General features: G+C 39.4%; 1 protein-coding gene across 1 annotated transcript; it reads left to right on the plus strand.

The window, feature by feature from the left end:
• Positions 1-245: 245 nt before the first annotated feature.
• Positions 246-15,148, plus strand: LOC311273716 (b(0,+)-type amino acid transporter 1-like; the record flags this gene model as incomplete). The annotated part of the gene is made up of 6 exons (XM_084380925.1): positions 246-962; positions 1,869-2,002; positions 14,226-14,355; positions 14,449-14,573; positions 14,690-14,777; positions 14,877-15,148. The coding sequence occupies 6 exons, from the start codon at positions 246-248 to the stop codon at positions 15,105-15,107; spliced, it is 1,425 nt and encodes a 474-aa protein (XP_084237051.1). The 3' UTR covers positions 15,108-15,148.
• Between the last annotated feature and the right edge of the window lie 1,642 nt (positions 15,149-16,790).

Here is a 16,790-nt window from a genome sequence, read left to right on the forward strand (position 1 = left end):
CAGTTAATCAGTGTAGGTCATGAAGCAAACATTTGTAGGTGTGTGTTTCTTAGAGACTCCCACAGAGGGATGGGATCAGCGTATGCTTGACTGTGTATGTTTTACAGCCTCTTGTCCAATTACTGTGTTGCAGGTTTAATGATTTGTACAGTCATCAAGTGTATGCCCACTTCTTCAGTATCTCTTCTGTGGGGGGGAATAACAACTTCAGTACCTTCGTCTCATGACTTTGGATCTATTTAGCCATGGCGGACAAAGAACCACAAGCTCTGAAAATGAAGCCGGAAATTGGGTTGATTGGCGGTGTAGCATTTGTTTCAGGAACCATGATCGGCTCTGGTATATTCATGTCACCACAGTTAATACTGGCCTTCGTTGGAAGCCCAGGAGCAAGTCTGGTGATCTGGGCTCTCTCAGGAGTTGTAACTATGTTTGCAGCACTGTCCTATACCGAGCTTGGGACAGTCATTCCTGAATCTGGTGGGGAGTTCATCTACCTACTGAGGATCTATGGTTCATGTCCTGCTTTCTTTGCAGCATACACTACTACCATAGTTTTGAAGCCATTTGGGGCTACTGCAGCGGCATTGAGCATTGCAGAGTATGTGATAGCACCCTTTTACCCTGACTGCCATCCTCCTCAGCTGGTAGTAAAGTTTGCCGCAGCTGTGACTATACTGGTTGTTACCATAGTCAATGTCATGAATGTCCGGGCTGCCGTCAGAATCCAAGTGGTCTTTTTGGTGGCCAAAGTGCTGACGCTGACATTCATTGTAATTGGAGGGATAGTGGAGCTTGTACAGAGCAGCAGTGTAATTGTGGAGAATTTGAAAGTTGAGAATGCATTTAAAGGCACTCAGTACTCTTTGAACACTTTAGGAATGGCTTTTTATCAAGGACTGTGGTCTTACGCTGGATGGTACAACTTGAATTATGTCTACGAGGAGCTGAAAAGACCTGAGGTGAAAATGTATATCTGTATTATATTATGTGTTATGTATTTTATTCAACAGTACAACAGTTACTCTAGTCAGCAGATGCCTTGTCTCAAAGTGTGTTTTTATTGCTGCAATTGTGCTCTTATCTAACTGAGACAAATGTGAGTGCCTGCCAGCGTTGTTATCACGTGCATGTGTGCAGTAATGACAGTGATGTGAAAACACAACATCAAGCTGCAAATCAAAGAATGTTTTTTGGCAGAAAAAGCAGCTCACATTGGCAATTTTCAATCAAGGCTGGCTTTAAGTAGTTAGGTAGTTATGGATTTTTTAACTCCCTAAATTCTTGAACATTTCTTGTTGGAAATTGATTTTTGTGAAATAATGTAATGTAATTTAAACTGGCAATAGACAAGTTTTCTGCTTCAGCATGTCATTATAAAGTTAAATAACCCTAGCCCTTACCCTTACAATTGGTTACAAATTTTTCTGCCACTAGGCACGCGGTCACCGGGAAAAGGAAGGTTAACTGGTGATCATTTCTATTATAAACTAAATGATTGAATAAACTCACATTTCTTCCTGTGTTGTTGTTATTTGCTACTCTGAGGGAAATGGAAACGATCCAGTTGTCTTTGCAACAGCTGTGCCAACAATAACATCATGGAAACACTAAGGGGGGAAAGTTGTCTGTTGCCACTAAATGATAACCTATGCCCATTTTTCTCAGTGTGAATATTGTGTGAAGGGTGCATAGGTGGTGCATTGTCAATTTTTCTGCTTTCCAGCTTCATTGGAAGTTTCTGTACAGTTTTGTAAATTGGGGCCAAAAGTTTCTCAGATTTGGTTGGTCGAAGCCTAGATCATGTCAGCTGTTCATGTTTATATGTTTACCACAACATCAAAATGGTGTCGCCTTCTTTCTTTCAGGTGAATCTTCCTAGGGCAGTTATCATAGCCGTTTCTCTGGTGACTGGCTTGTATCTGCTGGTGAATGTGAGCTATCTGACAGTGATGACACCAAATGAGCTCATGTCCTCCAGCGCAGTAGCAGTAACCTGGGGGTAAGACAACGCTTCATGTTGTTCACTTTTTTTTTAAAAGAGTAGATCTACCCACCCCGATGACACTGGAAAAGTATCAAAACTGATGCAGCAGTACCTGAGATATTGTCTTTTCTATTCTACACCTGAACTTGAAAACGTGGCACCCACATTACCCACATTGTTACTCAGTCATCTACAGTTTAGTCTGAGTTTCAGGTGTGTTGTGTTGTGCTAGTCGCAGCTAATGTAGCCTCAAGCCACTAGCCTTAAAGGGACAGTTCATGCCAAAATCAAAAACACATATTTTTGCTCTTTCTTGTTGTGTTAATCATCCATCTAGATTGTTTTGGTGTACGTTGTTTTGGAGATATTGACTGTAAATATATCTGCCTTCTCTCAATGTAATAGAACTAGATAGAACTTAGCTTGTAGTGCTCAAAGCCCCAAAAATACATTTGAATAACTTAACAGCAGTGTCTCTTTCCAGAAATCTTGACCCAGTTACTCAAGATACTCCACAGATCTTGTTGTTAACAGTTTGAACATTTAGGAACCATTTTCTGTAGTAGTGTTCAGACCCAACCAGTGTTGACTTCTGAAGCCACAAAAAGGTTAATGCAACCTCTTTCACATGTGCAGCAGTACACTACACGACCTGTAAACAGACTTTTATCAGTTAAATCAGTGAAGTTTATTAACCTTCAATCCGATGAGACGTTTTCTTTCTTTTTTTTTTCTACGATTTTATTTAGCTTTTTCAGTACATACAAGACAAGACAAACAACCACAGGCTTGACAATTGAACAAAACAAAACAATAAAGGCCAAGCCAAAAATAAACTAAAACAAAACATAACTAAACAAAAATACACTACAATTGCTCCACACATCTAACCAAGGGTTCAATATCAGTGTCGTCATCTAAACTTTCAAAACAGGTAGGGGTACATTTGCACCAAATATCATTCCTCTTTATGAAACACCCACATCTCAAGACCAATAAATTGATTAACTGATAAAAAATTAAAAAGGTAAATAAATGAAGTAAATAAATAAAGATCATGTCACCTCCAAAATATTAGGTCTAAGAATTCAGTGCCCGTAATACTTCCACCCATATGCTTTCAAATTGGGTCAATTTATTCTTTTCTATGGCGATAGTTTAGAAATGATAACACATTTCTCTTTTCCAGTGTAGTAATGTGGGAGGGTGTGGGGATTTCCAATGTTTAAGGATCAGTTTCTTAAAAACGACTGATGAAAAAGAATAATCCAACTCAGTGGGTACCTCACTGTGCCCTGTGACATGTCTTGGAGTATACAAACTGATGGATTAAAGTTAAATCTAGCCTTAAATATGTCCGATAGCCAATTGTCTATATTAACCCAGCTGAATTTTGCTGCAATCCCCATATGCGTGGATTAATGAATCTGAAGTTCCACATTTAAAACAGGTTCCTGATATATGTGGATTATATTTATGTACTTTATTCCTTGTGCAGTAGGTTCTATACATAATGTTTTATTGAATTAAACGTAAATTTTCGTTGACAGTAATATCTCTTGTTAAATTCCAACAATCCCTCCATCTTACAGTACGTCAGTATCCTCCCATTTTAAATCTTGATTCCACAAATTTATTCTTGACTGTAACAAACTGAATACGATTTCTGCAATAGTCTGTAGACTTTACCTATTAAATGATCGCCTGTTTCTGAATCAAATACAACATCTTCTAGGTTACTCTGCTGTCCAAATGAGTGTAGATCCAAAGTTTGAAATAAGCCTCTGAGTTGCATGTACCTAAAAAATTCTCCATTAGACAAACCGAATTTCTTTTGCAGATCAGCCCATGAACTGAGTTTGTTTCCATGCATTAAATCATTCATAGTTTCTATACCGCTATCTCTCCATGTAGACCAGCTTAATGGTGAGTTTTGAAGAACTATCCAAGGATTGTTCCATAAAGAAGTATTTTTGGGGGCTGAAATTGACTCATTCAAAATACCTTTCATTTTTCTCCATGTTGTTGCTAAAGTTCTTACAACAAAGTTAACAGAGCTTTTTTTGTGTGTCACGTGACCTGAAAGAAAGATGGCTGCGTCTATCTAGAGGTTCCTGCCCTGCTTCCCCAAAATGTTTAAATAACTACAGTTTTTGGCTTTTTCTCTTCATGCGATGCACTGACATTTAATTTTTAAATACCCCGGAGTATACAGCAACAAGAACTTTTTTGTTTCCCCCCTTAACAAACGAGCGTCAACTTGATTACACATCGACCGGCCACCAACTCAACACACCTGGCCTGCATCATGACTCAAGAGGCTATTGCCATCACCGAAGCTGTTGAACTAGCTCTGGCCAGAAACAGACTATTTGGACGAGAAATTCAAAGAACTAAGCGACACTCTCACCAAGATCCGACTGGATGTTGATGTTGTTACCCACGAGGTGACGAAATTGCAGGAGGTAACTTCAGCTATAACCAAACGCACAGACTCCACGGAAAAAGTAACAAACAATAGCCGACGGAGAATATGTGATTTGGAACAAAAAATAGCGGATCTTGAAGACAGAAGCCGACGGAACAACATACGGATACGGGGTGTCCCGGAGGGAGCAGAGGGCGAAAATGTTTGCCAGTAGGCCTATGTTTCAAAAACTCTCCCTAAATGGCTGCCCAAGCTGAAAAGTCCAAAACCAGAGATCATGAGAGCACACCGATTGGGACCGGAGAGATCAGACAACGCTGGACCGAGGACGATCATCTGCTATCTGCTCAGATTCACCGACAGAGATCGCATTCTTCAGGCGGCCCGAGAGGCTGCACGCGGGGAGGAAGGACCACCGAGGCATGAGAGCGGCAGCGCTGACCACAGCAACTTCACCACCTCGCGGCGACGAGACTTTTCTACAGCTATGGATGAAGCAAGAAAGAAGAGCTACCAAGCTTTCCTTTTGTTTCCCGCGAGGCTGAAGCTGATCAAAGGATCCGCCAACTATATTTTCAATACCCGCAAGGAAGCCGAGATTTTTTTAGGCTTGGAGAAAGAGGACACAGCGGGGACTGATGCGGCGATATCCAGAGGTAGTACCCCGGCGGACTGAGTGCGCGTATAATCGGCGCATCGCCGGGTAACCTACTGGTAGGCAAGTGCACTCAGACTTTTTGTTGCTGCTGTTGTTTCTGTTTTGTTTGATTTTCTTTTGTTTACCAAGTTGAATCCTCTTCAACATGATAATATTTGATTGAATTAATATGAGTAGGTGAACTGGGTTTTCTCCCTCGTTTTTCCCTCTTTTAATAGACTACACATTGATTACAAGATGTGAGTTGTTTTTTGTTGTTTTTTTTGCTTATTTTTTTGTTTTCTGTTTTTTTTTTTTTTTTTTTGTATTATTTTGCCATGAGAATTTTGAGTTAAAAGAGGGACAGAGACGTAACCTAAGAGATGGAGGATTAAAAAAAAACGGACTTCATATTGGCAAATGTTAGAGAGATGAGTGAACTCTTTTTTTCTCCTCCTTTATTTCTTTCTTTCTTTCTTTTTTTTTTTCTTTTCCCCCTCCCCGCCTTGAAATAATCACTATTATTGAAATGATAGAAGGGGTGGGTGGAGAGGGAGAAACAATTGTTAAAAAGAAATAAATAAACAAATAATAAAGAGGGGTAAAAACCCTAGTGAATATGCAAAGAGAAATATTTTTGTTTTATTCTTATTTACAGAAAAATTGTTATGATGGGGTTGGGCATCAACCGCTGGGCCTTGCCAACTTTCTCAGTGTCAAGTGTCCAAGTAGTTAGGATTTTAGTTTGTTGTTTTGTGCCACTCTATAGTCGAGTGGCTATGTTTTGTTGTTGTCTTTTTGTTTTATTTTGTTTTGTTTTATGTTTTTTGGGAGGGGGTGGCAGCAAGGGTGGGAATTGTTTATTTGTTGATGGGCGTATACACAGACAGGTGTCTGTTCTGTTTTTGAAAGCCTTGAACAACTTACGGTCCCTTTACATCTTCCTGCATTTAGAAATGATATTTTTAAAATGACAACATTACAATTTGCCAGCTTTAATACCAATGGGCTAAACAATCCTGTGAAGCGCACTGCTTGCTTAGACCTCTTACATCGGCAGCAAGTAGATGTGGCGTTTATTCAGGAATCACATCTAGGAAAAAATGATGTTAACCGTTTTAGTAATAAAACATACTATGTAGCAGCCTCTAGTTTCTTTTCATCTAAATCTAGGGGCTCTCTAGTGGTGCTAAAACACAACCTGTCACTTACTGTCTTGGAAAACTATGGGACTGATGACGGTCGTATAACATATGTTTAAACAATTCTATCAGGCATAAAGGTAGCATTCTTATCCATTAATGCTCCAAATGTTTATAGTGCAGACTTTTTTACCTGCTTAATAGATTGTTATCCAACATGCACGATTTTGCTTTAATTCTCGGTGCGGATATGAATGCCACCTACCTTACAATAGATCGTTCAAACCACCTAACTCAGCACTCAAACAACGCTTCCTCAGACAGTCTTACTAAACTTTTGGCTGACTTCAACCTCATTGACACTTTTCGTGTAATCAATCCAACATTATCTCCATATAGTTTTTACTCTAATAGGCATAAATCATACTCTCGTATTGATTATATTTTTATTTCTGCCTCGCTGATAGATAAAATCCATAGCGCAGTGATTCTACCTACTTCTCTCTCAGATCATAATATTGTACTTTCTAAGATAACTCTTAAAAACACTCCAAAAAAAACCATACGGTGGCGTTTTCACTCATCTCTGCTTTGTAATGTTGACTTTTGTCAGTTTTTTAAGGATGAGTTACAAAAATTTACAAGCATAAATGAAAACTCTGTTAATGACCCGCGTTTTTTTTGGGGTGCTTTAAAGGGATTTATACGTAACACTACAATATCATTTTCAGCCTATCAAAACAAAACTAGATTAGAGAAAATTAATCAGTTAGAGACCAAATTATTTGATTTAGAAAACACACATCAAAATTCTCCTTCTGATGATATTAAAGTGAGCCTGGATGCCACACGCTCTGAGCTAAACTCACTGCTGAGGCAAAGGGCAGAATTTTTAATGTTAAGAGCTAGAAGAAACTATTACTTAAATGGACCTAGGCCCAGTCATCTACTTTCCTTAAGGATCAAACAAAATGAAAAACTTTCAAATATAACAGCTATCAGCTCCTCGGAGGGGATATTAACGGACCCACAAGAAATAAATGCAGAATTTCGCAACTTTTATTCAAATCTATATAGCTCAGAGTTATCATTAAATATGTCGAAATGCAGTGAATTTATGGAAAATCTCAATCTCCCTTCCATAACTCAAGAGGAAGCAATCAAGTTGGAGTCCCCTATTACACTAGATGAACTTAAAAATGCTGTTCTCAATATGAAAAGAGGAAAATCCCCTGGATGGGATGGCATCCCTCCAGAATTTTATGCTATGTTTTGGGAAGAACTTGGACAATATATGTTAAATATGATATTAGCGTCAGTTAAAAATGGTTCTTTCCTTAAAGATGTAAATTTGGCTCTACTGACTGTTCTTCCTAAACCGAAGAAAGATCTTTTATTTTGTAATAACTACAGGCCCTTGAGCATCCTGTGTACCGAAGTGAAGGTGTATGCCAAAGTATTAGTGTCACGAATAGAATCTCACTTAAAAAAGTTAGTACATCAAGACCAGACCGGTTTTGTGAAATCCCGCCTAGCAGGTGATAATATACGTAGGCTACTACATGTGATACATTTCTCCCAAGATATCGAGGACCCCTGCGCAGTGCTGTCTCTCGATGCCGAGAAAGCTTTTGATCGGCTCGAGTGGCAGTAGCCTACTTGTGGGAGGTCCTTAGTAAATTTGGCTTTGGGCAGGGTTTCATTGAAATGGTTAAGGTTCTATATTCTAACCCTACAGCTGTAGTTACAGCTAACAATATACTGTCCACTTCTTTTCCTATTTGTAGAGGTTCACGCCAAGGCTGCCCTCTTTCCCCACTCCTTTTTGCTCTTTCTCTGGAACCTTTGGCTCAGACTATTAGACAACACCCATTTATTGAACCTATCACCTTTTGTAATACGCACCACCACATATCTTTGTTTGCTGATGACATTTTGTTATATGTTAATAATGCTTCAATTTCTATTCCCAGCGTTTTGGAAACTTTTGCTCAGTTTAGTACCCTCTCTGGTTATAAGATTAATTGGACTAAGTCTCATCTAATGTCTTTAAATCCATCTGTTAATTTATCTACACTCCCATCTCTTATCCCGGTGGTTAACTCTTTCAAATACCTAGGTGTTGATATTTATCCCACCTTACCAGCTATTTCTACCAAAAACTTTCAACACATATTTAAACGTGTTGGGGAAGATATGGAAAGATGGACACAATTACCTATTTCAATGTCAGCAAGAATATCCATAATTAAAATGGATGTTCTCCCAAGAATAAATTTTTATTCAAATATGATTCCTCTTGCACCTCCCAAAAACTACTGGGACAATCTGAATAAGATCACTTCAAACTTTATATGGGGTGGTAAAAGACCACGTCTCAAGTTATCTACACTACAAAGGAGCAAAAACGATGGGGGCTTAAATGTTCCAAATTTTAAATTGTACTCCTGGTCTTATATAATTCGCCCAATATCTGTTTGGTTCGATCCATCTATGGTTGTCTCTTGGAGACCGATTGAAGAAAATTTGGCTTACCCACATAGGCTACAGGACCTTGTTTTCTCTGCTCTTCCTTCTAAGAGTGCTCAACGCCAGCTTGGGCCTATTATGTCTTTTTTATTGTCAACATGGCGAGCAATAGAGAAACAATGTCAGATTTCTTTAAAATGGCACACTCATAGCCCTCTTTTCAACAATTTTGACCTCACCACGGGAGGAGCCCCTTTTAAGCTCCCTCAATGGTCTACTAAGGGAATCAATATATTAATGGATGTTTGGGAAGAAAATGGGATGAGATCTTTTGATGATATATGTTCCCTATACAATGTCGCTAAGAGTTCCTTTTTCTTCCATCTTAGACTCAGACTAGCTATGCGCACTTATGGCGTTCCATGGGGCGAAAATTTGGCAACTCATCCACTTTACTCTTTACTTAATGTCAGAGGCAAAATTAAAGGTCTAACATCCAAAATGTATGCTCTTTTAAACTCTGTTTGTAAATCTTTAAATATAAAGTATATTTGGAGCAAAGATCTTGATATTTCTGAGAAAGATATATGTTGGGCAACTGTTTGGAATAATCTAGATCATGTTTCCAAAAATCCCAATCATAAATTGATACATTTTAAATTTTTACATAGGATGTATCTTACACCTAGAAGACTCCATCTAATGAAACTTGTGTCCTCCCCAAACTGTGATCTCTGCACAAATCGTGATGTTGGATCTTTCATGCATATGTACTGGCATTGTCCACAAGTCACAACTTTTTGGGAAATGGTATCTTCAACACTGACTAAACTTTTTGATGTATTAATCCCGTACTGTCCCAAATTGTTCTTATTGAATGACACCTCTGCTTTAAATTTACCTAGTTACCATTACTCTGCTTTATTTGCTAGCCTGACAGCTGCCAAAAAGATGCTAGCACTTCGCTGGCAACCTCCTCATTCTCTTTCTTGGACTCAGTGGCTACTCTCTTTGCTAGATATCCTGTACATGGAGCTGTCAGTAGCCAGAATGCACAACGCAAAGCAAGCCACAATCATCTCCTGGACTACTTCAATAGAAAAAATTAAGAACTTTTTGTGTCCCCAAACTGATCTTTAGAGCCTTGTATGTCTGTGTGTTTTTCTCTGTTCTTTTTCTTTACAATAACTTTATATTTTATTTATTCTACTTTTTCTTAATTATTACTTACTTCACTCTAATTAATGTTATTGTTACACTGTCCAAGCATAGTCTGATGTTCTAAGCCTGTCCTTGTATTAATGAGCCCTTGCTGCCTGGGATGGGGTGGGAAGGGGGATGTCTCTTTTTTTTTCTTTTTTTTTTGTTGTGTCCTGTGTTTTGTTTTGTATTTATTTATTTATATACAGTACAGACCAAAAGTTTGGACACACCTTCTCATTCAATGAGTTTCCTTTCTTTTCATGACTATTGACATTGTAGATTCACACTGAAGGCATCAAAACTATGAATTAACACATGTGGAAATATGTACTTAACAAAAAAGTGTAAAACAACTGAAAATACGCCTTATATTCTAGTTTCTTCAAAGTAGCCACCTTTTGCTCTGATTACTGCTTTGCACACACTCTGCATTCTCTTGATGAGCTTCAAGAGGTAGTCACCTGAAATGGTTTTCACTTCACAGGTGTGCCCTGTCAGGTTTAATAAGTGGGATTTCTTGCCTTATAAATGGGGTTGGGACCATCAGTTGTGTTGTGCAGAAGTCAGGTGGATACACAGCTGATAGTCCTACTGAATAGACTGTTAGAATTTGTATTACGGCAAGAAAAAAGCAGCTAAGTAAAGAAAAACGAGTGGCCATCATTACTTTAAGAAATGAAGGTCAGTCAGTCCGACGCAGAAAAGGTGAACGGATGGACTCTACATGCCTGGTTCCCACCGTGAAGCATGGAGGAGGAGGTGTGATGGTGTGGGGGTGCTTTGCTGGTGACACTGTTGGGGATTTATTCAAAATTGAAGGCATACTGAACCAGCATGGCTACCACAGCATCTTGCAGCGGCATGCTATTCCATCCGGTTTGCGTTTAGTTGGACCATCATTTATTTTTCAACAGGACAATGACCCCAAACACACCTCCAGGCTGTGTAAGGGCTATTTGACCAAGAAGGAGAGTGATGGGGTGCTGCGCCAGATGACCTGGCCTCCACAGTCACCGGACCTGAACCCAATCGAGATGGTTTGGGGTGAGCTGGACCGCAGAGTGAAGGCAAAAGGGCCAACAAGTGCTAAGCATCTCTGGGAACTCCCTCAAGACTGTTGGAAGACCATTTCAGGTGACTACCTCTTGAAGCTCATCAAGAGAATGCCAAGAGTGTGCGAAGCAGTAATCAAAGCAAAAGGTGGCTACTTTGAAGAACCTAGAATATAAGACATATTTTCAGTTGTTTCACACTTTTTTGTTAAGTATATAATTCCACATGTGTTAATTCATAGTTTTGATGCCTTCAGTGTGAATCTACAATTTTCATAGTCATGAAAATAAAGAAAACTCTTTGAATGAGAAGGTGTGTCCAAACTTTTGGTGTGTGTGTGTGTGTGTGTGTGTGGGGCGGTAGAATCGTGTCATAATGCGTGCGCACCTATCAACTGAACGTGTCACACGCGCGTGCTTTGACGCCTGCGCAGCAAGCAGCGCCTGACGTGTAATGTAGTTTCCCCATTGACTTATAATGGTCCCCCGTTCACACGCACGTTCACGCGTATGACTGCTGCACGCCGGTAATCACACTACGCGTAGTGACTACGTGTAACATTCATGCGTTTTTATGCGAACGCACGCATTAACGCTCGCATGAAGATAATTGAACATTTTTGTCACACGCTCACATGTAGGCGGAAATGACGTGCGCAAACTATGTCACGCGTAACAAGATGCTGCGTGCGTACGAAGCAGCGTGCGCACGTCTGTCTGTCACTGTTTGACAAATGTTGTCACGCGTTCACACACGCGTGCGGTCGCAGTTTCTGATGTGCGACCGGAAGTTGATCTGCACCGTGCGCAACACACCGCGTACGTGAACGCCTCGCGTAGTCGGCCTTTTCATTTTATTGAAGTGTCGTCAACCAGGGGAGGCAGCAGTGAGCCAGACACTGCTGCCAGCATCTCAAAAGAAGAATGAGAAGGAGGAGAAGTGTTTTTTTTGTTATATATATATGTATGTATATATATATATATATATATATATATATATGTATGTATAAAAAACGCTGCTGCTCGAGTCCTCGGTGGGACCAGGACGGTGGATCATTGATAAAAGTGCGTGCTTCCCCCGCCCCTCCCAACAAAAGTCCTGGGAGTGTGTTGCAGCTGTTCAGGTGCACAAACCTAACGCACCTCTCCAGCGGTCCCAGCAGTTCTCAATGAAGTGATCACCTGCGGGGGGCGTGGTTAACTTACAAATGTTTGTCATTGATTTTGTGTCTTATGTGAGAAACAAAGTAAAAGAAACAGCAACAGAACTCTTTCTCTGTCTTCATGGAACAAATGAATCATGTCATGTAAAAGTCTGTATGTCTGTATCTTGTATTGGATCGATTGCGCCATCTACTGGATGAACATGGAACACAGAACAACCACGCGAGGCGTCTAAGTACGCGTTGTGTTGCGCACGGTGCAGATCAACTTCCGGTCGCACATCAGAAACTGCGACCGCACGCGTGTGTGAACGCGTGACAACATTTGTCAAACAGTGACAGACAGACGTGCGCACGCTGCTTCGTACGCACGCAGCTTCTTGTTACGCGTGAAATACAGTCTGCACGTAACAACGCACGCACGCACGCACGCACGCATAACAAAATTCTCATGCATGCACACACCCGTTGCTGCGCATCTCTCTGGTTGTTTTGACATTGATATACCTTCATTGTGTGTGTGTGTGTGTGTGTGTGTGTGTGTGTGTGTATGTATATGTATATATATATGTGTGTATATATATATATATATACATATATATACATATATATATATATATATATATATATATATATATATATATATATATATATATATATATGTGTGTGTGTGTATATGTATATTTGTGTATATGTATATTTATATAAACCCAGTGGGCAACCCTGTCTAGTGCCTCTCTAATGTAATTTCTTCTTTTGTTTGTAGGTGTCTGTTTTTAATAAACCCAGTTTGATTCCTATGTATCAGATCTGGTAAAGCCTTTGCTGATCTATTACTTATAAGTTTAGTCAATATTTTATTATCACAATTAATCAAAGTTATGGGTCTAAAGTCTGAGGGAGATTCTCCAGACTTGCCTGGTTTTAGTATAACAGATATTATGGTTTGATACATAGATCTAGGAAGGACTAGGTTATTTGACATATATGTAGTCATTTGAATGAATAAAGGAGCTAGTTTGCTCCAAAATGTTGAACAAAATTCAACAGGGAATCCATCCATACCAGGGGCCTTTTTGAGGGCAAATGTTTTTATTGTTTGTACTATTTCTCCCTCAGATATTTCTGATTTTAATTGAACGTTTTTTTCGCGGGAAAGTTGTTTCAGTTTTACTGTATCCAGGAATGAATTTGGGTCTAGTAGCTTATTTTTTTCTGATTTATATATATTTCCATAGAATGATTTAAATGTGTCATTAATTAGTTTATTATTCCTGATTAATGCATTTGAATCCTTGTCTTTCAAAATTATACTTGGTTTCACATGTATTCGTTTTACAAGAGCTGCTAACTGCTTACCCGGTTTATTTGCTATTAAATAAAACGCTTTCTTGGAATTGAATCTGTAGTTATTTACCCTCTGTAAAAGTAAAGATTCATGATCTTGTTTGAGTTTGGACAGTTTACCTTCCAGCTCTTGTAAAGATTTTTTATGAGACCTTTCTAAAGCTGCTATTTCTTTTTTTCTTTTTCTTTAATTTGTAAATCTAATTCATTCTTTTTCTTTGCTGAGAATGAAATTATCATTCCTCTTATATAGGCCTTAAAAGCATCCCATATCATTTCTGGAGTTGGTGTATCCTCTTGTTCAACCTCCACATTTGTACTAATAAAGTTATCTATTTTGTCATCAACATATCTTATAAACTCTACATCTTCTAAGTGAGCTCTATTCATTCTCCATATTCGATCGCTTTTTTTATTTTCGAATGGCACAATTTGACAAGATACTGGAGAATGATCTGATATCACAATTTCATGAATTTTAGAGCCCAGTACATTGTACAGTGCAGATCTGGAAATAAAAACATAGTCAATTCTAGAATAGCTCTTCTTGCTCTGTGAGTAAAAAGTATAGTCTTTCGTCGTAGGAAATAGTAATCTCCATGTATCTTCAAAGTTATTTGTTGAAATGAAATTTGTCAACTTTTTTGGAGGGTCTTTGTGTCTTCCTTTTTTTAGACTATGTTGGTCACGTTTGTCAAAGGTATGATTGAAGTCACCCCCTATAATTATAATTCCTGTCTGACTGTTATATTTGGCATGAACACAATTGAAAGTCAGACAAAGAAGTTTTCCCACAGGAATAAGGTGTTAGGGAGCTGGGGCTGGATCATGTCTGTGGCTGCAGCATTATCTGCTTTTGGTTCACTGAACGGGACGTACTTCAGCGGCGGTCGTGTGTGCTTTGTTGCTGCCAGGGAAGGACACATGGTAAGAGTCTCTCTTCCTCATGGACATGTGTTATATTATTCAGTATTAGATGGTTGTCACATAGTTTCACCCAACCTTGTGTTTGTTTTGTAGCCAGATATTCTGGCAATGGCTCATGTCCACAGACTGACTCCATCTCCAGCCCTTATCTTCTCCACCATTATCTCTCTGCTGGTGCTTATCCCCGGAGACTTCCAGAGTATTGTCAACTACTTCAGGTGAAAGCCCAATCTCCTTGTCATATATTTAGCATGACACTTCTTCTTTATTACTTGTATTAAGAATAAATAACTTGTTTGTATTTGTCTGACACTCCTCTTCATCACTGTTGCAGTTTCACTGCCTGGTTTTTCTATGCCATCACCCTGTCTGGACTTATCTACCTCAAGATAAAGAAGCCAGAGCTTCCCAGACCATACAGGGTCAGTGTCACACACATTCATCATCATTATAAAAACATATTTGTCACTTTTTTAAGTTAGACTGGAATCAGATGTCCCTGTCTCTTCCTCTCTCCACAGGTCCCCATTATACTCCCCATACTGGTCGTCCTTGCAGCAATATTCCTGGTGCTGGCACCCATCATAGACGATCCTCAGATTGAATACCTCTATGTGACTTTATTTATCGTCAGTGGAGCTATAATATACATACCCTTCGTCCATTACAAGCTCTGCCCAGAACTGTTGACCAAGTTAACAGTGTTCCTGCAGCTGTTCCTAGAGGTTGCCCCAGCAGAGAAAAACCTCTGATTTAGTAGGTTTGCCGATTGTGCTTTTTTTCAAACATTGCAGCTTCAAGATGTGTGAAACAAAAAGAACCAAAGAATCAAACTGCAGCATCCTTTGTCAATAACTTGTGTACTGTAATAGTTTAAATACTATGTGTTCTAATTTTAAAAGAACTGTATGTGACTTATGACTTCAATAAAATGATGCAGAAACAACTGATTTTCTGAACTGTACAGTATGAAAGGAGAAAATCTGCTTGTTGAGCCTTAAGTTAAAAATTAATACTCACACAGATTATGTGAATTTAAAAAAAGTTTATTAAATAATTGTTATCTGCCAAAAGGATAAAAGGAGACATGGCCAAATCATAGTGCAACTTTCACATGACAAAAGATTGTTCAACACAAAACGGGAAAGAGCAGGGAAGGGAGAGAGGTGTTTATGTGTGTAAATATAGTGGGTAAGCACACAGAATGAATATTTGTATGACAGTTATCATACGTTCAATCTCATCTCTGGTGTTTTGGTTTGTTCAACTTCCCTACTCACAGCTCACCTTCAACCACAGGTTACAGCACGGTCCAAAACTAAAAAGATATTTTTAAGTTTACGTGGGTAATTCTTAATTTGTGTGTGTCTCTGTGTGTGTCTATGTGTGCGTATACAAGAGTCCTTTTGTCAAACTCCAGTTGAAGAATCACTCAGCTCCAGTTTTCTTCTCTGTGCCGTTAGAAGCATTTGACTGGCTTTCAGATGCGTCTGCACTGCTCTGCTACTCTGTCCCACTCCCGCCTCCCTGTGATGACTGGTGGTACAGCATGTGAAGTCGCCCTGCGTTTATGTCTGCATCCTCCGCCCCCTCACAGCACCTTATCCCCAACTGAGGAACTGCCTCGATGCCATAGTGGGCCCCAGCAATGGCCCCTGCCATGCAGGCTATGGTGTCAGTGTCCCCTCCCAGGGCCAGGCTGTAGGCTATTGTCCTCTCCAGGCCGCCGTAGTTCTCTGGAAGGTATTCCCAGGACTGCAGGCAGTGGAGGACGCAGAAGATGGCAGTGGAGACTGGATTTTCTTGCTTTTCACTAGTTAATATTTTATGTTTTTCCTCGATCTTCTATCATAGTAGAGTTAATATCTTGTGGCTTTGGCCTGTTGGTTGGATAAAACAAGCGATGTGAATATGTCAACTTGGGTTTTGGGAAACTGTGAAGGGCATTTTTCATTATTTCCAGATACTATATAGATCTGCATTGCCTTTTTAAAAGCCCCACACCCTCATTAATCCAGGGCAGAGAAGGTGGTTTAGAGTTTTTATATTTAAAGGGTGCTACAGAGTTTTAAATGGTCGAGCTGGTGCTGTTGAAAATGTTTGAATTTGTGTAAATTGAAGTAATTGACATGTATAAATCACTTTTTCATTGGCTATATGTGGGCAGATTGTAAGGTGATGTGAAAAATCTGATTTCCCCGTTTGTTTTGGTTGCCTATACAAGCCTGTGGACAATTGCTGCTGGACTGTAAATTTCAAAGGATAGGACTCAACTGGCACTATTGTATCTTTAAACACAGGAACCTCAGAAACAGTTGTAAATTCTGACTTATATTTAGACTGCTTCTCTCCCATCGACCTCCACCAACTAACTTCGATGGTTTCTTCATCTAGACCAACAACTTGTCTCCTAGACCCCATCCCAACTAGGTTGC

This window comes from Pagrus pagrus (assembly GCF_965226575.1).
Source record: "Pagrus pagrus genome assembly, chromosome: 18".
Lineage (NCBI taxonomy): Eukaryota > Metazoa > Chordata > Actinopteri > Spariformes > Sparidae > Pagrus > Pagrus pagrus.